The 25,439-nt window shown below is 42.7% G+C and overlaps 1 protein-coding gene across 2 annotated transcripts in view; it reads left to right on the top strand.

The window, feature by feature from the left end:
- The window catches only part of LOC111149147 (ADP-ribosyltransferase 3), a 30,918-nt gene extending 5,699 nt beyond the window's left edge, over positions 1 to 25,219 (top strand). For both annotated transcript variants that reach the window (XM_022506094.1, XM_022506096.1), the window contains 10 exons: positions 2,513 to 3,224; positions 14,301 to 14,333; positions 15,228 to 15,260; positions 16,271 to 16,300; positions 18,587 to 18,619; positions 19,509 to 19,541; positions 20,163 to 20,195; positions 21,449 to 21,481; positions 22,759 to 22,791; positions 24,932 to 25,219. In XM_022506094.1, coding sequence (XP_022361802.1) covers positions 2,513 to 3,224; positions 14,301 to 14,333; positions 15,228 to 15,260; positions 16,271 to 16,300; positions 18,587 to 18,619; positions 19,509 to 19,541; positions 20,163 to 20,195; positions 21,449 to 21,481; positions 22,759 to 22,791; positions 24,932 to 25,065 — 1,107 coding nt within the window. In that variant the 3' untranslated portion in view covers positions 25,066 to 25,219. The remainder of the gene's footprint in view (positions 1 to 2,512; positions 3,225 to 14,300; positions 14,334 to 15,227; positions 15,261 to 16,270; positions 16,301 to 18,586; positions 18,620 to 19,508; positions 19,542 to 20,162; positions 20,196 to 21,448; positions 21,482 to 22,758; positions 22,792 to 24,931) is intronic.
- The last annotated feature ends 220 nt before the right edge of the window (positions 25,220 to 25,439 follow it).

The following is a 25,439-nucleotide window of genomic DNA, read 5'->3' as shown; positions in this document are numbered from 1 at the left end:
TGTCTATTGTGTGGGAAAGGGTGGAGGGCTCTTTCCCGGGTGGTGTAAAATTCTTTTAAGGATGGTCTCCTCTTGGGGGCCGGGGTGGGAGGGGTCGTCTCTGCCTGCCTTTCTTCCAACTATCCTTTATTAATTTAGTTCACTTAAATATTTTGCTAGTTACTGTGCTGGAAGCTTGGAATTCAAAAGGCAAATGTGACACAGATCCTGCCCTGAGGAGCTTCCAGTATAATATGTATATTCCTATCATGAAATAATGAAAATAACCCCAGCATGTTGAAGGCTTAATAGGTGGTAGGCAATGTAGGTAAGGGCTTTGCATATATTCATTTTATCATTAGTTCTTTACAACAGTCCTGCAGTTAAGATATTATTGCCTTTATCCTCGTTTTTAGATGAGAAAATTGAAGCTCAGAAATGTAAAAAGTAACTTTCCCATATCAAATAGTATCTAGTTACAGAATCTAAACCTAGATTTGTCTGGCTCCAAGCTAGTGCTAATTATATTATACAATCCCACTTATTATGTTACAGGTATCATTTAAAGGTACATTAGGCTTTTTTTCAGTTGTGTGTGACAGAAACACAATTTGGACTAAGTAAATAGGGAATCTTGTAAATAGGGAATCTTGATACTCAAGTATCTTGATAGAATCTTGATAGAATCTTGATACTCAAGTAAATAGGGAATCTTGATACTTATGACCAAGGTAGAATACAATCTTCAGGTGCAGCTAAACTCAGGGCCTTGACTAATGTCATCAGGGCCTCATCTCTCTTCTTTTCAGCACTGCAAGCTTTCCTTTGTTGGTTTTATTTACAGACAGGATTCTTCATGGAACTATAAAGGATAACTGTTGGCTGCCCCAAGCCAATATCACCCTTAGAGCTTATGGTTGTAGAGGAAGAAAGCTTTTTTCCTCTTCCCAGGAGTGCTCTGGTTTTTAGACCTGCATCACTGGAACACCTGGGTGGTTCAGTCAGTTAAGCATCTGGTTCCTTTTGGTTTTAATTAACGTATAATGTATTATTTGTTTCAGGGGTCCATGTGTGTGGTTCATCAGTCTTAAACAATGCACAATGCTCCCCATAACACATACCCTCCCAATGTCCATCACCCAGCCACCCCATCCCTCGCGCCCTCCCTCCCCTCCAGCAGCCCTCAGTTTGTTCCCTGAGATTAGGAGTCTCTTATGGTTTGTCTCCCTCTCCAGTTTCATCTTGTTTCATGTTTTCCTCTCTTCCCCTACAATCCTCTGCCTTGTTTCTTAAATTCCGCATATCCGTGAGATTATATGACAAATGTCTTTCTCTGATTGACTTATTTAACATAATACCCTCTAGTTCCATCCACATCATTGTAAAAGGCAAGATTTTAATTTTTTTTAAATATTTTATTTATTTATTTGACAGAGATCACAAGTAGGCAGAGAGGCAGGCAGAGAGAGGAAGAAGCAGGCTCCCCGCTGAACAGAGAGCCCGATGCGGGGCTCGATCCCAGGACCCTGAGATCATGACCCGAGCCGAAGGCAGAGGCTTAACCCACTGAGCCAACCAGGCGCCCCAAGATTTTAATTTTTTGATGGCTGTATAAAATTCCAGTGTGTGTGTGTGTGTGTGTGTGTGTATACACTGCATCTTCTTTATCCATTCATCTGTTGATGGACATCTGGGCTCTTTCCATAGTTGGCTGTTGGGGACATTGCTGCTATATACATTGGGGTACAGGTGCCCCTTCAGATTACTACATTTGTATCTTTGGGGTAAATATCCAGTAGTAAGCATCTGATTCTTGATTTTGGCTCAGGTCATGATCTTAGGGTTGTGAGATTGAGCCCTGCATGGATGGGGCTTTGTGCCGCTGAGGGTGGAACCTGCTTAAAATTCTTCCCTCTCCCTGTGCCCCTCCCCACCCTGCCTGTTTACGTGCTCGCTCACTCTCCTGCATGCGCGCTTGCTCTCGCAGAATAAAGACCCCTGCATCGTTGCTTATCATTGCAGCAAGGTGCAGATCAGTTCTACCCAACCCACGCGGGGGAGTCCGCAAAGGAAAATGAATAATATTTATCATTATGTATTTATCATGTACAGTATTTCGCAGATGGTATTTCAAAATCGTTTGGCAGTGTTAAGGGGTTGAGAGAATCTAGCTAAGAATATTGTTCAAAGCCAGGGCTGCCACCCATTTCTCCAATTTCGCACTTACTCTTTCCTCTGCACCATAAAGTGCAGATGAACGAATTACAGACCTAATCATTCCCACACTTCTCATTGCTAACATTTACTTTTTCATACAAAGAGATCACAGCTAAGAAAAGTTATCAGTAACAGTGGAATATACTTCCTGTATAAAAATCATGCCCCCCCAAAAAAATCATGTCCAAAGTTGTTCTAAGTAAGGGAGAGATTCTAGGCAGGGCATGAGAGTATGAGAACAGTAAGGGAGAGAAAATGATATACACCAAATATCTCATTTCAAGAGCATTCGTTTCCTTTTCCTTTTCTTTTGAAGGCGACGGCAGAGACGTTGGACATGGCGGATAGCGCGTTCGACGATGAGTACCTGAGATGCACTGACAGAATGGAGGTCAAATATGTTCCCCAGTTGCTCAAGGAGGAAAAAGCAAGCCATCAGCTCTTGAAGGATGTGTGGGAAAATGCAGAAGCCAAATGGGAAGCCCAGAAGACGCGCACCTTCCTCCCGATGAGTTTTACAGATAACCACGGAATAGCACTGACGGCGTACGCTGCTGAAGCTCGGGCGCAGACTCCCTTTCACCGCATGTTCAGCGAAGCTGTGAAGACGGCCGGCCTGTCTCGGAAAGATTATGTCTATGACTTCCAGTTCAAAGCTTTTCATTTTTATCTGACAAGAGCGCTGCAGTTGCTGAGAAGACCTTGTGAGGACAGTTACAAAGCTGCGGTCTATAGTATAAGCCAGGATGTCTCCTTCACGCCCGGAGGGCCCAGCCAGGCCAGGCTTGGCCGGTTCACGCTGGCGTATTCCGCCAGACCTCAAGCTGCTGACGACCAGCACGTTCTGTTAACCATCCGCACGTGCTTTGCAGTTGCCATGGAACACTTTTTTGATAAAGAAAGTGAAAGAATTGTTTTAATACCCCTGAATGAGATTTTTCATGTGTCACAGGATGGGACCAGCAATAACCTTATCCTTCAAAGCACCAACAAGACCTGCAGCCATTACGAGTGTGCTTTTCTAGGCGGTAAGCGTCTCGGTTCTGTCTGTGCTTGTCTGGTAGGGAAGGAGCGGGATTCTGAGACCCAGGGAGAGGTCAGGAAAGAAACTGACAGTTGTTTGAGAGGAAAAATGACATTGATGGTCCCTGGTTCCTTTCATATCATTAGTCCCCCCCCCCCCCCCCGTAATTTAATTTTATCAAAATAATACATTGTAGCACTCTGGAAGGTTACAGAAATAAAACCCTATAAGGCAATGGTTCTCAACTGGGGCAGTTTTGCCCTGGGGTCATTTGGTAATAACTGGAATTTTTAAATGTCACAGTCATCCCAAGTTGCTACTAGTAGCATCTAATGGGTAGAGGCCAAGGACACTGCCAAACAGTAATGCTCAGAACAGCACCCCGTGACAAAGAAGTACTTGGCCCATAACCCTGCTTGTAAGGCTTACAATGAAAAATAGCAACTCCTGCCCCCTTGTTCCTGATCTCCAATTTTTACTCCTCAGTGGCATTCATTTTTAATTTTTCAGCTAAAATTAAAAAAAAAAAGATTTTATTTATTTATATGAGAGTGAGAGCACAAGCAAGGTGAGAGGTAGAGGAGAGTGAGAAGCAGACTTCCCACCAACCAGGGAACCTGATGGAGGCTCGATCCCAGGACCCTGGGATTATGACCTGAGCCGAAGGCTGACACTAAACCAACGGAGCCACTGGGCTGCCCCTAAGCTAAAGTTTTTAATGATATGCTTCAGCATGTTATTTCTTGATTTAAAAATTTTTAAACCTCCTCAAATACATCATCAGTAACTCAGACTCTTGTATTTCTGTGGCGCTAGTCTTAACCTGTTGGTTTTATTGATTCATGTTTGTGGCATGACTGCTGTAGCTGTAGGCATCAAGCCAGGTGCGAGACAGAGAGAAAGGGAGTGCGACAGCAGCTAAATCTGCCTATTTCATCAGGGAAGTAAAAGCTTTCCCAGAAATTGCTAGTAGATTTCTGATTATATATCATTGACCAGAACACCTACCTGATAATCCATAACTTGAAGAAAAGCTCGGAAGAGAGGAAATTAGCTTTTCCAGCCTCTCTAGTATAGGGAGGCAAGGAGAAGTGAGTTGGGAGTTGCTGTCATGTCAGTAAACCAAATGTATCTGATAGCCTACCCTGCACTCCTCCTCACTGTTCGTGCCTTTCTCCTTTCCCAGCCTCCCAGTCAGAAAAACTGGTGCCTTTTTATTTACTTACTCATTTATTTGTTTATTTAAGATTTTATTTTTTTTTATTTGAGAGAGAGAGCACAAGCAGGGGGAAATGGCAGAGGGAGAGGGAGAAGCAGGCTCCCCACTGATCAGGGAGCCCCATGCGGGGCTCCATCCTAGGACCCTGAGATCATGATCTGAGCCAAAGGCAGTTGCTTAACTGAGTGAGCCACCCAAGCACCCGCAGACTGGTACCTTTTTAAATACCTTTTTTATCCTAGATTATTAGTCATATGATTTTTTCTGTTGCCTTAGTTTTTTATATCCCTTCAGTAATTCACTCCAACTCCTTCAAAATATAAATCTCTACTTAGTACATTCAAACATATCAGATTCTCTCTCTCTCTTTTTAAATATATTCCTTCTGGATTCCCGCCATCAGACTAATCTATGATGTACTCTTCAGGCCTGCTGAATATCCTGAAATCTCCTCATAGCTGTAGAGACTTTCTTTTGTTTCTCCCCTGTGAGGAATCCCCTGTATCTTGGATTTTCTGCTCTTTCTTGAATCTTGCTCTTTCTTTGTTTGGCAAGGGTTTGTGTTCTCCAGAAGTTTTCTGAGAAAAAGGGACATTGAGGGAAATTTTTAAGACTTTGCATGTCTGAAAAATCTACCTGTAAGCTTGAACAATAGTTTGCAAAGATTTGTATTTCTGTTTTGGAATTCATTTTCCTTGGAATTTTGGAGATACTCCTTCATTGTCTTCTGGTTTCTGGTGCTGCTGTTGAAAAGTGTGAAGCCATTCTAATTACTGAAGCTTTGAAGGAGACCTTGTTTTTTTCTTTGGATGGTATTAGAATTTTTCCTTGCCCCCAACATTCTGAGATTTTATGTTGTTCTGGCTTAGTGTCTAGGAGTGAAAGGTTAATAAAACCCTTTCTCCTTCCTCCTGTAAAAATGGCCTCCCATTGATCTTTTTTTTTTTTTTAAGATTTTGTTTGTTTGTTTGACAGACAGAGAGAGAGACCACAAGTAGGCAGAGAGGCTGGCAGAGAGAGAGGGGGAAGCAGGTTCCCCGCCGAGCAGAGAACCTGATGCGGGGCGCGATCCCAGGACCCCAAGATCATGACCTCAGCCAGGTGCCCCCCCGTTGATCTTCTAACGCAGTTTCTCTGTAATCTGCTGAAGGTGAAGTGACAGCTGTGTAACCACAGAACACCACGTAATGGCAAACACAGCCCTTCACTGGTAAAATGCATCTGAGCTGGGAGGGTTGTGAATGAATTATAAATACCTGGGGGAAGCCAGAGCTTTGGGCATTCCTGAAGGTGGTGTGACATAACACTCATGTTTTTCTTGCTGAGTCCTGAACTACACTCACAGACCGGCGTGAGAGATACTGTCCTCACGTGGCATGAGGCTACTGAGCTAGGATGGTTCCTGCACGCCCCTGTGGAAGCTTGTCTCCTTGTACCCGAGCCATCATTTTGGGAGAACAGGCCTGGATTGCTGTGAGGACTTGCACTGAAGGGACATATCTGATTCCGTCCTGCTCCTGAATACTGTGCTGTGTTTCTTGCCTTGCATTCTTCTGCAAAACCGAACAAACAGGTGAGAGGAGAGCCTTTGGGGTCTCATGAGTGTGGCTGTCTAGCGGAACCCAAAACCAGGGCTCCTGATCAATCAGGGTGGGTATCGCAGTAGTGCCTCAGAAGTGGGATAGACTTTTAGACCTTGACTGCTTGTGGCCAAGGCACTGTGGGATTAAAAGAGAACAGGTAGGAAAGTGCTGATGAGATACCATGCATGGGTGCGGGGCTGGTCTCCTTAAGATTTAATGGCAGAAGTGTTGTGGCCACTGAGATGCCTGGGGCACAAAACTTAAGGAAGGTCCTTACTGTTAGGTCATACACTTATACCATCTGCAAATTTGCATGATTATACACTTGTACCATCTGCAAATTTGCATGATTCTAAGAGTGAGTGCCTTTTTAAATTTTCCACTCATAGGCACCTCATTTGCCTTGCCCCTGTCCGGACCTGAATTCCAGGTAAATGAGACTAACTATTCACGTTGAGAGGACAGATGAAGACTGAAGCGAGTAAATCAGTATTAAGAGGAAAAGTGCCCATTCCCCTCACCAGCCATATAGTGGAGCTGACCCAAACCTAAGCCAGTTAGAGCTGACTCATACCAGTTAAAGGAAGCTGACTGTGGGCACTCGTCTCGTCCCAGTTCCTCGCACGGCACAGCAGCTTGAAATTGGCCATGGCTGAGACCTTTACCATGGTAATCATGGAACAGTACAAATCAGGACCCCACCGCCCACCCCAGCAGCTGTTCCACTAAACTAACGCATCACGGCCAGGGAGCCAGTTGCAGCCGGGCTGGCAAAATCCTTCCGCTCTGGTGCTGCTGATGGATTCAGCCAAATGCCATTGTGGAGGTGCTGGTTATACAGGAACCCCGGCCGCGGTAGATAGGCCAAATCGGTCACTGGTTGGTGGACAGAAGGGGTAGTGGAACCCACACAGTTGTTCGTGAGTGGGATTACGGTGATCAAAAGGGGTGGAGCCATCGGGTTGATTGAGAATGAGCGGGTTTAGGTCTGCCTGAGGAAGCGCAGCATGAGCTCCCATGAGGGAGGAAGGAGTGTGCACGCGGCCGTGGTATGCCACAGCGTCCGCAGGGGCCGTCCCAGCAAGTGAACGTCCGAACCAGCCGCAAGCGGAGACCTTTGCGGCCACTCACAAGCACTGTTTGGGGAGTCCTGACAAAGACCGCTGCACGCCATTGCGTTGTTTTAATCCCAAACTGTAATCTACCCAGTGTCCTCTGCTGCCATCTGGAGACAGCTGTTGGGATCTCAGGGGCAGACACGGAAGTAGTTAAAGCTGGACTGTTCTCAGTACTCAAAACTTAAAAACTTAAGCCAGTACTTAAAAATTCAAGCCAGAGGATATAATCAAAACCTTGTTCCATTGTGACTGAATATAACTCTAGATGTTGTTTCTAAAGGGTATTAAAAAAAGTTGTTTCTAAAGGGGATAAAAAAATTACACCAAATTTAGTGCTAACGCAGTCCTGTGTTAATCGTTTTAAACTTGCTTATGATTTCCAAGATACCTAATTTTTGTAAAGACCCGCAATAAATTTTTACCTGAAAAAACAGGTCATTTGGTTAGGAACTGGAGAAAACAACCAGTGTCCCATTAGACAATACAGTTTCCTGGTGGTCAAAAATACTCATCTTGGTCTTAATCCAAGAATATGTGAGAGAACTGTGAGTAAATGGTAACAAAACCCTGTCTCCTTCCTCATGGGGAAATTACTGCAGGTTAACCTTCTGCTGTACTGCTTTTCTAGAAAGCTTGATTAAAGGTGGAATGTCAGTGGTATATTCAGGCTGTGTTCTTTACTTTTAAAAAAGACCCCATTTGGAAAACGTACATGGCTTGGGAAGGCTGTAGATGAATTATAATACCTGGTAGAAGGCCATAGCTTTGGGATTCCCTGGACCTTATAGTGCAGACACAATGTAAGGTGTTACTGGAGAATGAAGTCGTAGAGTGTACACACCATACTCTGAACTCCCATCATTTTACTGAGCAAGCTGGGCATAGATCATCTGGCATTTTGGCCAGTGTTTCTATAGAGAGGGGCCAGGCTGTGCACGTGTAAATATTTCTGCATATTAGCAGTCATGGCAGGGAATGGCAAGATTCTCTGGCTCGAAACTTGGCCCTTTTGGAAAGGAGGAGCAGGAGCCCCTGGACTCCAGTGGCTGGTATTAGTAGATTTTGTTACTCTTACTCACCTGTTGAGCCAGCTCTCTGCTAAGCCGTCAAAGGGGGAAAGAAGATAGATCTACAGGGCAAAAGAAGATTTAGAGATTTAGTTTTTGTAAACCCATGTCTAACTCTTGAGGGCTCATTAAACATAAATATCTTCATTGGTTCTAACAGTCTTTTTTTGCTTTCTCTGGGAGCAGTGAAGTTTTGTTGCTGCTGTCTGAGATTGGCTGGTACTGGGACATCAATAAGATCTCACGTAGACAGGCCAGATAGGATGTGACATAGTCATCCCCAGGAAAATTCACAGTGTGAGTCAACACCTAGAGCAATTTGGAAGGCTGTTCAGACTGTTTATCTGTATTTATAGCAAATGAGAGCTCTTCACCATCAGCTTCCTCCAGACTTTCATCTGCCAGACTTGTTCATCCCTATAAATCCATCAGGATTCACCCAGAGAATCAGAATCTGTAGAAAATATATAGGAAATATATGTATTAAGTCACTAACTGCAGGGAATTGGCTTACGTGGTTGTGGGGGCTACAAGGCAAGTCTGAAATCTGTAGGTCAGGCTGCCAGGAAGGGCAGGCTGGAACTTTGGGCTGAGCTGAAGCTGCTGTCTCCAGGCAGAATTTCTTCTCCTGGGAAGCCTCAGTCTCTGAAGGCCTTTCAGTTGATTGAATCAGGCCCACCTGATGGTCTTGGCTAGCTCCCTGACTGAGGTAACGGATTATAGACTCTTACCACACCTACAGAATACTTGCAGGGCGACAGCTAGGTTAGTGTTTGGGTAACAGAGGACGGTAACCTAGATATCTGACATAAATAAAACTGACCGTCACGCCTCCATTAGTTATCTATCACTGCATAACAAATTACTCCAGAATTTAGTGGCTTAAAACAACATTTATTATTTCACAGTTACCTTGGGTCAGGAATCTGGGTGTAATGTAGCTGAGTCTTTTGGGATCTTGCCATCTCATGAGGCTACAGTCAGCATAAGACTTGACTGGGAAAGATCTGCTTCCCAGCTCACTCACATGATTGGTGTAGGATTCGGTTCCTTCATGGCTGTTGACCAGAGGCCTCCCTTATTCCCAGCTCCATGGGCCTCTCCACAGAGTATCTCACAGCATGCGAGCTTGCTTCAGCAGAGAGCAAGGAAGAGAGAGAGCAAGAAAGAGTGCCAGTAAGTCAGTCTTTTGCAACCTAATCACGGAAGTAACATCTCATCACCTGTGCTGTATTCCGTTTGCTAGAAGCAAGTCACTAGTGCAGTCCACTGTCAAAAGGAGAGGATTATATAAGGGTGTGAATACCAGGAGGCAGGGTCATTGGGAACCATGTCAGAAGCTGCCTACGGTAATCCCAACCCATTACATAGTGTCGCTTCCTCTTGGGCATGACCCAGATTGGCTCTCCTTTTTCCATAATGATGAGTTCCACAGTGACCTCTCTGGCAAAGGAGACCAGCTACAGAACCGCTCGATGTCAGCCCCCAGTTTCACATACTGGTGTTTTGATCTAATCAATATGATCTATTTGTTTGCTGGGCTGATATGGAATATATATTCATTTACTAAAGTAAAAGCAGGTTTTCTATAAATGTCCATCCACTGAGGTCAGAACAAGTACGCCTACACAAAAAGGAGGCGAGTGTACTAGTCCCCCAGTGCACCTCATTTTTTAGCACCTAATTCCTTGGTGCTTGGGAACTCAGCCAAGAGAGGTTAGCATGGTTGAAGGTTGACTTATAAATAGCAGAAGACAGCCGGGCCAGTCAGCCCTGCAGACATCTTTACTGGGGAGGCTGACAGAATTTGTTATTGGAGGTCCCAATCCTTTGCTTATAGAGCCAGAAGCTGTAGTAGAGACCGTGGCCACATGGGCTGGATTTGTCGGGCCAGACTCCAGATGCCTTTCCCGAGGTGCAGTCAGTGCACACGAGCAGGTAGGTGTATAGCATAAAGACTGACTTGATGAGCTGGGTTTGCTGTGTTTGTTTCCATAGAGAGGGACTGCGCATGGTTTTGTCTTCAGTAGTGCAGTTCTCAGTGTCTCAGTGGCCCGGTCATACAGCCTTAAAGCATTAGCGTTGCCACTCATAGAGTTCAGTCAGTCCCAAAGTGGTGCGAGGACCCCTGCCAGGATCACATTTGAAGTTCTGCTCCTCGCCAGAACATCCAAGGCAATGGACCAGTTACTACTACAGTGGACAAATACGGCATTCCGTAGAATTTGCCCCACCTGGGGTGGGCTCTTATATTAGAGAATTTGCTGTCTTTCCCGGTGTGAAGTCTTGTAGGTAAGGCCCCCATTGAGCTAGTAGTTTGGGTAAAGTAGTAAGTAAGCTTTTGTGGTGTCTCATGAGGAGGTTCTCAGATTTTCTTGATTCATGGTGTCCCTAGTGGTGTCCTAAGTATGTCCATAGGCTAAAAGAAATACCTGAAAGTTCCATTTATTAAGTGAAGTCAAAAAACTCAGTAAGTATTATGTTCATGTAAGTATTATGTACATCTTAGTAACTTTGAGAAAGTAATACACAAAAATTAAAAAATATATTATTTCATTCTTAGCCACAATAACTTGCTAATGGGATATGTATGTGCCTATTAGACACTGCACAGCTTCTCAGACCTTGGATCAGATTACATACCACCTTATCTGCTGATCCACATCAATTTTCACATATATTTGCTTTTTTAAAAAAAAATTTTTTTATATTTGCTTTTTTCATCACAGTTGCTGAAAACCCAGCCTTGCAAATACATGATGTCATCAAACAGAATGTAGCATGGTATGACCCTGAAACTGCGTTATACCTCAAGCTAGTAGCTCATGCCGTGTCTGACAGGTTCCACATATGTCTGTGCTTGTCCTACAATTTTATTTTATTTTATTTTATTTTTCTTAAAGATTTTATTTATTTGACAGAGAGAGATCACAAGTAGATGGAGAAGCAGGCAGAGAGAGAAAGAGAGAGAGGGAAGCAGGCTCCCCGCTGAGCAGAGAGCCCGACGCTGGGCTCGATCCCAGGACCCTGAGATCATGACCTGAGCCGAAGGCAGCGGCTTAACCCACTGAGCCACCCAGGCACCCTGTCCTACAATTTTAAAATATCCCTTGGGAGCCCTGTGAATTTTGGCCACTGTTTGGAAACTACAGGCTCCTGTTTGTGAAAGTGGTTGAGGCTTAAGCAGCCTGGTTTGGCTCTTACCTGGAAGTCAGATTTCCATGTGACGGAACCTTCAGGGTTTTATCCTGCGGGACTTGAGAGAGAACCCATTGCGTGATAAGACGGGGCGCCGGAGAGTCCGGACTTCCCTGCAGCGCCAGGCTGGCCGTAGCGGCCCTGCGAAGGGAGGCAGTGGTTGTGTGCGGAAACCCGGAGGGCAACAAACCCGCCTTAGTCGTGTTGCTGGGAATTCCAACCAGCTGCGAGCTTGGTCACAGACATCTGTAATTTCGTAGGATCCGAAGCAGATCCGGAGCTCCTGAGAGGACTTGTCTGGACTGTTTCGGAGTCTTCTTACTATAGAGCTCGATGCTGAAATGACAACTTAGAAGGTTTTCCAGCGTGCTGGTGGGAACAGACCCGACTCTTCTTCCTGTGGGTTCTTTTCCTGGCCTCCCGAAGGTTCCTCGCATGTGTAAGCTGATCAGTATTGTGCTCTATACTTGAAGATCTCCGGAGCTCTCTGTAAAGCTAGCTACCTTCTCTTTAGGACACTGTAAAAATCAAATTATCTTGGTAATTCTTTTGAGGAAAAAATGTAAGCTATTCCAGGGTTATAATGTCATTCGAGTTTTCTACTTACTCTTGAGTTATTTTTGGTAAAGTCTGCTTTTCAGGGCACTTGTCTTCTATTTCAAGCTTATTGGCCTAAAGCTAGTCATAGTATTTCTTGTTTTTTTATACCTACCAAATCTGTGCTTATATTCTCTTCTTCCTTTCCTTATATATTATATTTCTGCCTTCTCCTGTTTATTTTTGGATCAGTGTCCTCCATTTTAACCCTGCTACTTCTTTAGATACCCAAAATAGTTTACTTTCTGCTGCTGAAACAGTAATGAAAAATTAAATCCAAAGTCAAATAGGGAGGAGAAATGCAGTCTTGAAGAAATGGATCCGTGTTAAACATTAAAGGAGATCCATCCTCTACTAGTGACAAGGCTCTCAAAAATGTGGTGCATAGCGATGCCTGGGTGGCTTAGTCGGTTAAACATCTGCCTTCAGCCTAGGTCAGGATCCCAGGTCCTGAGATCAAGTCCTGTATCAGGCTGTTTGCTGAGAGGGGAGTCTGCTTCTCCCTATCCCTGCCACACCCTCTGCTTGTGCGCTGGCTCGCTCTTCTCTCTCTCTCTGGCAAACAAATAAAATATTTTTAAAAAAATTTGGTGCATTAAAAAAATCACTTGGAATCCTTTTTAAAATGCAGATTACAAGGCATCACCCTTAGAAATTCTCTATCAGTAGTCCTGGCTAGGGCCCAGAAATTTGCAGTTCCAGTAAACACCCACATGATTCTGAAGTATGTGATTAGAAGACTACACTTTGAGAAACCTACTCTAATTTATGGTACAGATGAAAGGTAAAGGCTTTAAAATCCCCCAGTGTCTCATCCCCTGGGTGAATCTCTCTATTATACCAATAGTTTTCTTAAGTCACACCTTCCCTTGCCTTTACCTTACCCTCAGCTTAGCCCTCTGAGTGAAACTTGCACTCTTTGATCTCCTGCTAATGCAATATTTTGTATTAGTCTCTAGCCTTTTTTTTTTTTTTAATTTCTAGCTTAGCTAGACACCTGGGGTTAGCCTCAGGGCACCATCCAAATTCTAACGGATCCGTACCATTTCCTGGACCAGTGGAAACTGGACCAAGTCACTGAGATTCTTGGTTCAATCTCCACACACGGAACAGGATTTGAGAGCAGATTACAGAAAAGCGCATCTCTCGTAGTGAAGACAGACCTCTTAGGGATTCCCCCATTTTACATGGAGAGATTCATCCTCAGGTAGCTGAATATCCAGATTGGATCAGTGAGTCAGCCAGACCTGGAGAGGAGACCACAGAACCAAAGGCCTTCTCAGCGTCCTGGGAAGCCGTCGTGGCCCATGCTGGCACCAAATCTGAACATCCTCCCACGGGAGTCCCTGCCTTCCTGGCTGCGGGGCAGGACAGCGCTGTCCTTGTGCGTCACGCCTCAGAGGAATCCCGCAGCTCTGGTGATTTTTGTATAAGGCCCTAGACTTAGCAAGAGGGTCTGGGGCCTTATAAAGATATAGTGGTAGATGCCATATTCCGTATTCTTGCTTTCCAAAAACTGTGGATTTCCTTAATATATAAATCAGTGTTCTGGAACAGACCACATGTCAGTGTTCTGGGATAGACCGATGTGTTTCTTTATGTGAATGTGAAGGATCTTTTTTTCTATATTCAAGGATCTTAAAGATCTGATTGCGATTCTTTTTCTCCAATGAATAGGAATTGTCATAGGGGCACCTCGGTGGCTCAGTCGGGTAAGCGTCTGACTCCTGATTCAGGCTCAGGTCAGGATCTAAGGGTATGAGATCGAGCGCTGGTCGTGCTCAGTGCTGGATGGACGTGGAGTCTGCTTAAGATTCTCTCTCTGCCTCGTCCCCTGCTCTTGCGCACGCACGCACCCATTCTCGTCTAAAAAAAAAAAAAAAATTTCATAGTGAAAGGATAGATTTTCTGTTGAGGACATTTAGTATCTGAAGAGAAGATTGATTGAACAGACAGATAAATTTTTTCCTGACATTTGCGGACTAATCATAGAATAGAATCAAAGTGTTAGCCTTGGATGGGCATTTGGAGGTTATTTGGAGCAAACTCCCAGTAAAAGATGCAGATAAGGAAGCGGAATTCCAGAAATGTTAGATGTTTTATCAAAGATCATACTGCTCTTTGATGGCTGTAATGTGAGCACAAAAATGTAGTTGTTCCTCATTTCGTATCCCGCCAAATTACGGATCTGATAGATTAAAGCTGACACATTAGGTTACCAGTAGCTCTAAAACCAATTTGAAATCTTTACTAGGGCAGAGTGTGTCTAACTAATAAAGCTTTATCTTCATATTTCAGGACTAAAAACGGAAAATTGTGTGGAGAACACAGGTAAGATACGCTGTTAAAATATTTCCTCTGTAAGGGGAATGTTACTTCTCCCAGGTGTGGGTCAGAGCCGTGCCACCATGTGGTCCTGCCACAGCCATCATTTTCTCAGGGCTGAGCTGTGCCGCGGCCACCGTCTTGTCAGGTGGAGGGCTCACGGGCCTCTGTTGCCCTCTCTCCACCCCATGCCGTGCCTGTGGCCATTCTCGCAGACACTACATTCTTCTTGGGTGAGCAGGGACCGCGCCACTCTCACCCTAGCCTGGCCTTGTAGGCGCTGAAGGACTTTTGAAAGCCCCTACGTGATTCCTGTGCACAGGGCCAGATTCATATTCCCGTATTTTGACATCTTAGGAAATAACATTTGGGAGACTAAAAAGGGAAGGAATTGAGTGCGTATAGCTGAAGGGGGGAGACAGAGGATGGAATGATAATGGGTCTGTCTCACCTTCCTGGGCATGGTGGATAGGAGGAGGTAACAAAAACAAACTTCCTTAGAGGACCGTGGGAAAGATTTGGGAGGATAAAGGGGAATTCTAGGAGGGAGGAGCATTATCAGATAAGCCCAAGAGATTTGAACCAAAGGTTCCAGAAAGTGCTTTAGGTTAATGTACGCTTTGGGTGGATCCTTTTGAAGATATCCTTGTTAAAAGATTTGGGAATAAAGGTCTGTTTCTAGCTGTGTTCCTTGCCAGTTTTTCTGTGAATTCTTCATGTAATTAAAATAAATCCATACCCATTTGTTTTTGAGATTGAAATTTTAAATTTCTCATATTACTATATTTTTGGAAGCCAACTTAAGTCTTTTTTATTAATGAGCATTTAAAAATAGACTGAGTCTGACATTTATTTACATCTGAGCATAGTACTAGGTAATGAAAAATGTCTGTATTTCAGAACATCATCTCCCCATCTATCTCTACAACCTGGGTAAGTAGGCTCTAATTTTTTTTTTTAAATAATCCTTACATGGATGTTTAGTATTTACTAGCTCTTTCCTGTTTAGCAAATTCACTTCTTAGCTTAGGAAAGAGTACTTTGCAGATATGAGAGTATAACTTGAGAAATAAGAGAAGTGGAAAAAAGAATTTATTCTGGGGGAAAGTTAGCTTTTTGTAAATGGAAGGTTGGGTCTCCGGAGATATGAATAATATGGAAACGTTCTGGGGAGTAAGGTTGGTAGGACCCAAAGGGCTAGTCGCTCTTGACAGGCCTGCGGGCCTCTTACGGAGAGCTCTGTATTCATCACTGAGGTTAGCCTATGTGGCACCACACATCCAGATGAAAGGGGAAAAGCTACTCATTTTCATCTGTCAAATATGCTGATATTTGTTATCATTTGGCTAAATAAGATGTCTGGGTGATTGGATGCTTCCCCCCTAAGTTTCCACTTCCGTTGACATGACTCAAATCACTTTTTTGCATTTAAGTTCCTTATTATGTGTTCGGCGCCTGTAGCTATAGTAAGTTTTTCTTCACTGAAGAGAGAAAAGCATCTGGGTTTTCCTTAAGTATGATATTTGGAAGACACTTCCTGTCCCGAGGTGAAGCATTTTGTGAAGCTTCGCATGCGCCCGAGGACTTGCATAGCCTCACTTCTTACCGGCCCATTGCAGACGCAAGTTTTACTGGTCATTGCACAGGACTTCAGCTCAGTCTTCAAGACGGATGTTTTTCTACCTCATTGAGATCCCCAGGAGACTTTGTCTGTGTAATGATTTTTCTTCAGAAAAGGGGCCAAAGGGGGCCTCTGGAAGGTTCCAGCCCAATGTGGTGCATTTAGATTCTGGCTGACACTTAAATTTAATAGCTCTAGTTTATTGGGTGTACCGAGTGGTTCTTTATGGTTCTAGTATCTGAGAATAGTTTGCTGTAACTATAGTAATTCTCAGTTATTTTGTTTTATCATTAAAACGGATAAGTTTCTTCTTATAACTTAGGTGAGAAAGACCAGAACATTGAAGACACTGGTAAGATATTTTTGTAAACTCCGGGGGTTTTCATTTGCAGTCTAGCTCTCTCAGGGATGGAAACAGGTAAGCATAACACAGTCGGGAAGAGTGGGAAGAAGACAGAACCCACTTTAGCTTACTAGTTTGGTATATCAGAGCCGTCCTGAGTTACAGGACGACCTTATAAAGATGACGCAACTGCCTTCTCTCTTGCTTAACTCTCCCATTTATCTCCAAGATGACCAGAGAGCATTTAGAGACATGACACGAGGAGCTGGTTCTAAAGGGCCTGCTTCCTGTGCTCGCTGTGGCAGCACGTATACTACAGAGCGTATTTTCTGTTTTTGTGTTCGCTGTCGCAGGATAGAGGAAGGTGTGACTTCACAGACTCTTGTAACCTAGGGTGTTGGCAGGGGCATTGCAAAGTGTCATTGTTTTTTTCTAAATTACAGTGATTTTGTGTGTTTATTTCTGTTTCCAGCAATCTGAGTAATAGATGCTTTTAGCTGTATCCATCTGATTATTTCATGTATTTTGAAGTACAGCTCATTCCCAAGTTTTTGTTTTTTATCTTTTTTTATAATATTACTCAAATGTCCTCAAGGGTGCTGGGACAGGGACACTCATAAATTAATGGTAATATTATAAATTGGAACTTCTCTGAAGGACGGTTTGATGGTATTTATTATTAGCCTTAAAAATGTCCATACCTTTTAACCTAGTTACAGCACATTAAGATTTGTACTAAGGAAATAAAGATTTGTGTACAAAATGGTTACAGTGTGTGGTGGCCAAAATTTCTGAATAACCTTAGTATCCAACAGTTGGATATTGTTAAATAATATCCATATAATGAAACACTAAACAAGTTAAAAATCATATATTTTTTTAAAGATTTATATATCCATTCAAGAGAGAGCGTTCATGCACACGTGTGAGCAGGGGGATGGGCAAAGGAAAGAGAAGCTGACTCCATGCTGAGCCACCCAGGTGCCCCTAAAAATAATATTTTTGAAAAATATGAGAAGATGCTTATAATATAGTGGCAAGTAAAATGTGTAAAAAAGCATATGAACTGTAATAGCAGTTTATTTAAAAATTTCAAAAGAGGAGCACCTGGGTGGCTCAGTTGGTTGGGCATCCGACTCTTGATTTCAGCTCAGGTCATGATCTAAAGGTTGTGAGATCAAGCCCTGCATCAGGCTCTGTGCTTTATTAGCAGGAGTCTGCTTATCTGTCTGTCTCTCTGTCTCTCTTTCTTGCCCCCCTTTTGCCCTCCCCTCACTTGTCCTCACTCATGTGCTCTCTCTCTCTCTAAAATAAGTAAATCTTGAATGTCAAAAGATACAAACTTCGGTTATAGGAGACCCAAGTATTGGAGATGTAACATGTAGCAGGGTGAGTAGAGCAGCGCAGGGGTGTGGCGTTTCGGAAAGTTTCTAAGAGAGTAAGTTTTGAGAGTTCTTACCACAAGGAAAAAAGCCATTTTTTCCTTTTTTAAAATATCTCTATGAGATGCTAGATGTTAACTGTGATCATTTCACAACATATAAGTTGCATCATTATGCTGTACACCTTTAACTTACACAGTGCTATCAATTACATCTCAGTAAGGCTGGAAACAATGCTTAAAATGGTATGAATATATATATATAGCAAAGAAATTGAAAGGAGATATAGGAGATATACCCAAAATATTGAGGATGAGAAGCTCTGAGATCTGGGATTAATCCGAGTAATTTTTTTTTTAAGATTTTATTTATTTATTCAACAGACAGAGATCACAAGTAGGCAGAGAGGCAGGCAGAGAGAGGGGGGGAAGCAGGCTCCCTGCTGAGCGGAGAGCCTGATGCGGGACTCGATCCCAGGACCCTGGGATCACGACCCAAGCCGAAGGCAGAGGCTTTAACCCACTGAGTCACCCAGGTGCCCCAATTATGAGTAATTTTTAATTATTTCTTGGGTTTTTCCAGATTATCTGTAATTATAATGTATTATGTAATCAAGAAGTTTTATTTTTAAGAATATGACAAATGTAGGTGGGAGTCTTTGGATTGAATCTTAAAAAAATAAAATAAGAGCTGTTTTGCATAATCTAGGAGAGAGCCTGGGTCGCTAGACATAGTTGTTCTCACCATAAGTCAGTCAAGCTCTGGTGGATTAAATTTCTCCCCTTTTACCCTGGTCCCTGCCATCTCTCAAAGCCTTTCGTTTTCCACTGTAAATAGCCATATAAATACAAGGTTAAATTAATTTTCAAGTTGATTGCGTTTTTCACTGAAGAGTTTCTTTTCTCATCTTTAGGAATGAAAAGCCAGGAGTCCCCAGTCTTACCTGGTAGGTACCTCTTCCTTATCCTCTAAGACTAGCTGCAGGGTTAGGAGGAGACATAAGGGCTTACTCCTAGGACTCAGGACATTCCTGGACATGGAGAGTTTGAGGAATGAGTTAAGTCAGAACAGAGGTACTGCATTAATTCATGCTTACTTAGTATGGTCCATGCAGTATACCAAGCACTTGTACGACTTATTTCCTTTAATCATCACTTACTCCAGACCTACAGTGTATTTCTTTTGCGTAAATAAGGAATTGAAGCTCAGAAAGATTCGGAAGCCCGACCCGTCAGAGAGCTCATTATTATGATGACAATAGAACTAAACCAAGTAGACGCTTTTATTTTATTTTTCAGTGTTCCAAGATTCATTGTTAATGCACCACACCCAGTGCTCCATGCAATCCGTGCCCTCCCCAATACCCACTCAGTACAGTTTCATTTAAAAGCTGCTGTATTGGGACTGCCTTGCAAAGACAAGATTGGAGAGAGAGGGGCCAGATCCTGGAAGTTCTTTTTTTTTGTTGTTTAAGATTTTATTTATTTGATAGACAGAGATCACAAGTGGGCAGAGAGGCAGGCAGAGAGAGAGGAGGAAGCAGGCTCCCTGCTGAGCAGAGAGCCCGATGCGGGGCTCGATCCCAGGACTCTGGGATCATGACCTGAGCCGAAGGCAGAGGCTTAACCACTGAGCCACCCAGGTGCCCCCAATCCTGGAAGTTCTTAAAGTGCAGGCCAAGCACTGGGCTTTGTTAAAGAGCCATTGAAAGGTGTTTTTGTTGTTGGCTGTTTTCTTCTTCCTTTTTTTAGGGTTGGAGAGGGGGGAGGTGTAGACAAGAGAACATTCACAGTGCAAGGAAACTGATTAACCCTAATACTCATTTCTGTCTTGAGGTATGACAAGCCGTGAAGCCACCCAAATGCCTGGTAAGACGGCTTTCTTTTTACTCTCTGGACCCAAGTGTGAGATGAGAAGAATTCCCCCAGGCATTAAAGAACATGTTATCATGAGACTCTTATTCATTAACATTTGCCTTATAGCTGCCTACTAAGCATTCTTCAGATTTAGCTGGGGAAGAGAGTAGAGAGGAAAAAGTGTCTTTCTTTAGTGTACGTGTGTTCCTGGAGCAGGAAAGTTAGCCTGTTTGGGGCATGGCTGAAGGCAAGGGTGCTGGAACCCGGAGGTATGCAAGCCAGCACTTTCTAGGTTCCACAGCTGAAGTTACTCAGTAGAAAGTTCAGCTTCAGCAGAAAGCTGACTTTTAGCTTTGGCTAGGAACTCCGCATCTAGAATTTACCAACTAACAAAGTACAGTCTTCTGGCATACGGACGAGCTCAGCGCAGTGCCAAGGCAGAAGGCTCCTCTAAGCCTGACGTAGGTTTGCACGGCGGGGGTTCTTGCAGCCCAAAGTTGTAAATAAAGAGTCAGAAACTGCACCGTAGTGGGACCTTTGGCACGTGTATCACTTAAGCTCATCAGGGAAGAGCTGGGAAAATGGACTCCCCGGAGCAAACTGTAAGTCACTGAAAACTTCTTTCTCACTTAGGAATGAAAATTCCAGAAACTGTTTCACTACCAGGTAAGCAGTAGTTGGCATAGGAGAGAGGAAGCTGCCAGTCGGGGGGTATAGTTATAGTTGTCACCATTAGAGGACGCAGGGGGGCCCAAGAACTTTGCACAAGATCAGGTAAGTGAGTAAAGGACCCACGTCTCTTAACTTACGATGTAGTACCCATCCCTGGAGACTTGTGGATCTTCAGGTGATTTTCCAGTTTCATTTTACCGTGGCCGGTGTAGCCAGCCCATCAGATATAGCCATGAAAATGCTAAATGAGAATTTAAACGGTGTGAGGCTGTTGGTGAGGACGAGGCCGAGGGGCCTTGAGCTTCAGTGGCCAGAGAGACTGAACAGTAATTTCTGACAAGTTCCTCAGAAGGGGCTCAGAACTTATGCTTATAGAGGAGGAAAAAGGTCCCTAAACTTAATTTTTCTCCTGGGACAAAGAGAAGTTTATTTTTTAAAAGTAGACATAATTTACAAGAGAGCTATGGACAGTAATAACACTTCTCTGCCTCAGAATTATTATCTTTCAGATAGGCTAATACTTGTCATGCTTACCTTAGGGGATATCTCTGCAGACTAGAAAAACACAAAATCTCTGGGTGCAAGCCCCCATTTAATGCTTGAATCCTTCCTCCTGGGTTCACGTATTTTGAAAATAATTTTTGATATGTCTTATTATTATATAATGAATAGCACAGTGCTGAGCTTTGCCTAATGTTGCTGTCTGTGGAAAGAGCACAGCGCTGTGTGCAGAAACCGCATCCGCACAGTTAACCGCCTAACTCACAGATATGGGCCTAGAGAGAAGGTCCAGCAGCTCTTCTGCCTTCACCCAGTTTTGTCACGTTGGGCCAGTGTTTATTTGCTCACAATTTCGAAGTGAACCTCTAACAACACCGATGGCCCATCTTGTGTGTCTACAACTCTTCAGCTCAGTGACCTGAGTTGACACAGGGTTCTCATGGGCTCCTTCGAGGCACGGTGATTATCTGAAGGCAGCTGCCCAGCGGGGTGGGAAATGATCACAGGCTGTGTAGACAGACCCCGTTTCAATAAGTCTTTTCTCTGCCATTTTCCTCTGGGTAACTTTATATAAGTTATTTCACTTTTCTTTGCTTCTGCTTTCGAATCTGTAAAGTGAAGAAAACATTGTCCAGCAAGACTGATTGAAGTCCTAATGAGATAAAGTTTGGCAAAATGAATGGTAATTTAAAGTAGTAGTAAATGGTAGTTGTCTTTATTATTATCTGAAATTCTTTCTCATTTAGGAATAAAAGTGGTACAACTGGATGAAAAACCTGGTAATAAATTCTTTTTTGGGGGTGGACGTATCATGGTTTTCTAGGTCCTTTACCATCATCATTCAGTTAGTTCAGTCTTAAGAAGGCAAAGGAAAACACCTGGACTGTCCATCTCCCGGTACTGCAGTCTGCAAGCCAGAAGGAGAAAAGGCTGAGAAACAGGGAGAGCAGCAGGCTGCCATTATGGCTGTCGGGCTAAGCACAGAAAAAGACCGCCGGCTTACAGCTGCGGGCGTCTATTCCAGAACAGGACAGGAGGCTTCCCAAGATAAGGTGGCTACTATGAGGGAATTTGTAGTAATTGGAACAGCATTGTCAAAGAGCCGTCCGTGGGAACCCTATGGCATGAGACCATTCTGTGTTCTCACTGTGCTCACCATGTCCTCCAACAAATAGGCCACTAGGTTTTGCTGGGAACGTTTCGTATTGTGCTCTCTCCTAGACAAATGTGTGTAGTGCAGGCTTTTTAGAAGTGGCAAAAAACATTTACACAGGATCTCATTCAATCCACTTAAATATTGTTATTGCCAGTTTAGAGATGAAGATATGGGATATAGGAAGCTTGAGGAACCTGTTAAAGACGGGAAAGAGAAAACTGGGACTCAGGCTTCTCAAATTTTGTTCACCTTCTGTCATATGACACTTGTCTTCCAACCAGATGCAGTTACAGAAAATACACCTCTGTCCTGGGCCCCTAGAATTGGTATTTGGCTTCAAAGCTGTCAAAATATGGCAATATTGTAATATTTCAGTGCTAGTGTAGCATTGTAATTGAGGTCGTATATCACAGTAATTGAGAGCAGAGGCTTTAAATTTAGACATTGCTGCCACTGACTACCTCTGTGATTTTATGCAAGTTTTGAGGAACATCTGTATAATACCGATAACTATACCCACCTTCTGAGACTGTAAAAAATGTGATGATGTACATAAATCATCAGCACAAAGTATGACACACAGAAAGCACTCAATGATGGGTATTAATGTTGTACTTGGGAATTAGTTCAGTGTCCAGAAAAAGTACCTTTTTTTGTATATGAAAGTTTAATCTTTCTTTTAATGAAAACAAATATACATAATGGTGAAAAAAATTCAAAGAGCAAAGTGAGAAAAAATTAAACCCTTCCTCAACCCCATGCATAAATCTAAACGTGATACTCTCCCCTGCAGACCCATTGTCAGAGACAACCAAGTTTGCCTAATCATTTAATCAGATTTTTCTCTTCTGGGTAAATAGATGTACAATATAGTTAACCCAAAATCTGTTCATATTTTAGAAGACAAAAGTCAAGAAGATATCGGCAATCCTGGTAAGAAATATTTCATTTCCTTAGTTGATAAATGTCTGATCTGCAATATAGAAAAAGTGACAGACTTATTTTTCAATAACAGGTACAAAGTTTCAAGAGTTTAAAGCATCATCATATGGGATATAATGTCATATCCAAATATTTATTAGTGTGATATGGGGGGAGTAAATTAATTTCTTAAGCAATCATTTTTAGCTGTGTGTTTTGTTTAGAGCAGTGGTTCTTAACCCTCTCAATCCAGTCTCCCTTTTTATAACAAATATTTATAAAGCCTTTATAGTGTCCTGGAATAACATTCATAGATAAGACCTACTCGCACCCATAAGAATATCAATATAATGTTATTTATTTATATAACTATAATTTATAACAAAATTGCATAGATTTCAATATGTAAGGGTCTACATTATACTAAAAGAAATAATGGACAGATGATTGTATTTACTTATACAAATTGGATTTAAGGAGGGCATGTGATGTAATGAGCACTCGATATTATGTAAGACTAATGAATCATTGACCTCTACCTCTGAAACCAATAATACAGTATTTGTTCATTGAATTTAAATAAAATTAAAGAAAAAAAGCAACTTGAAGCAGTGTGCTCTTTTTAGAGATCCTGAAGATTACCTACAAATGGAAATGATTTATAAAAGGAGCAAAATTTTGGAAAAGGTTTAAGACAAGGAAATACTCAGGATCAAGATTCTAATTCACAGTTTCCCTACACTCATGCTGACATTAGTGTACATGCGGATAACTTTTAGTAGGGATGGTCCCATTAAAGACAAATTTAGCTTTTTAAAAACTATATTATTTATTTGAGAGAGAGAAGGAGAGAAAGCATGAGCATGGGGGAGCAGCAGAGGCAGAGGGAAATGGAGAAGCAGACTCCCTGCTGAGCAGGGAGACCACGTGGGCTCGATCCCACGATCCTGAGATCATGACCTGAGTCAAAGGCAGACTCTTAACCAACTGAGCCACCCAGGCGCCCCAACAGATTTAATTCTTTATATATATATATATATGTATACACACACACACACACACACACACACCCCACCCCACCCCCACCCCCCCTGACAAATTCCAAACTGCCTGATAGGGGGCCGTACTGATCCCTTGAGAACCACTGGTCTATAGTAACAAACTAATGTATGAGTCTACCTGTCTGTCCCTTTCCCCATCTGTATACATACAACTCTGTGTTTATAATTATGGTTGAGTAAATTGATAATAGGAGTTAAAGACTTATAAAATTTATTGGTTGTTTCTCTAGGCCTTGTGTATGAAGTCTGAGTGTGATTACATTTGGATACTTCCCAGTCCTCCCTTGTGTAGTCTAAACCGAAGCACAGCCATCATTCAGTTACATAATTCTGTGTGAAACAGATCATCCTCACATGAGCGGACTATACTGTTTCTTTTCACTAGTTCAGGTGAAAGGGAAACTGTTTCCTCCAGACCAGTGATCCATGTATGGAGGGAAAAAATTCATTTTTTTTTCAGTTGGCAGGGCTTAGTGTTTAAAAATGCAGCTGTATTTAATCACATATTGGTAACTATTAGCATATACATGTGAAATACAGTCTTGAAATAGAATCAAACTCTACCTTGCATGTATATACAAAAAATTAAAACAAAAAATTGCTAAGAAATTCTAGAGAACTTGAAGAACAACAAAAGGTATCTTGTCTACAGAGATACTAAAAAGGCTGTGGAGGGTGCCTGGGTGGCTCAGTGGATTAAGCCTCTGCCTTTGGCTCAGATCATGATCTCAGGGTCCTGGGACCAGGCCTGCATCTGGGCTTTCCACTCAGCAGGGAGCCTGCTTCCCCCTCCCCTGCCTGCCTCTCTGCCTACTGCCTACTCTCTGTCAAATAAGTAAATAAAATCTTAAAAAAAAAAAAAAAAAAAGCTGTGGCATCCTAGGTAAAAACTACGTCAACACACCCTGGTGATATACATGAAAATACAGCCTGAAATCTGTATTGAACTGTACTTATTCCAACATTGTTTCTGGTTAGCGTTTGAGGAAAGTCTGTAGTTCAACTTGAACATCTACATCAGGGTACCTGGTTTAGGTGCATGAGGCTATCAGAAATGACATGTGTCAGTGACCGTGTGTTCTCATCAACAGCTCCAGATCCGGTTCCAGTTCCCGGTCCCAAAACCCACCCCTCTGCATCCTCTGGCGAAACGCTCCTTCCACCGCTGGGGACATTCATCATTTCAATCATTACTTCTGCTATAAATCTCTTTGTTGCTTTGTAGTCTAATGTATTCTTTATTTACTTAAAATATACTCAAGGAATCCCACAGGAAACCGGCAACAGGAATGATGTATTTTTTCACTTGTTCATCAAAGTCATCTGATAAAATGAGAACTGAGTATTTGTTATTTACTTTGTAAATTCACAGTTGGTCCAGATCGATCATAGAATTCATTTTCCATTTATTTCTATATTTATGATTGCAAAAAAACCCCTGTATTCTTCTGATTGAATTCAATAAAAGACTTTAAATTTATTGGATATAATTTCAGTAGAATTGCCAGATATTAAAATATCCAGTACCGTTAGTGACTAACAAGAATTTAATTCCTAAATTAGAATTTTAAGGAAGTTTTACTCATCTTTGAAGGATCA

Source organism: Enhydra lutris, unplaced genomic scaffold, assembly GCF_002288905.1.
Source record: "Enhydra lutris kenyoni isolate GAN:26980312 unplaced genomic scaffold, ASM228890v2 scaffoldscaffold21, whole genome shotgun sequence".
Lineage (NCBI taxonomy): Eukaryota > Metazoa > Chordata > Mammalia > Carnivora > Mustelidae > Enhydra > Enhydra lutris.
This window is presented reverse-complemented; position numbering and strand designations above follow the sequence as displayed.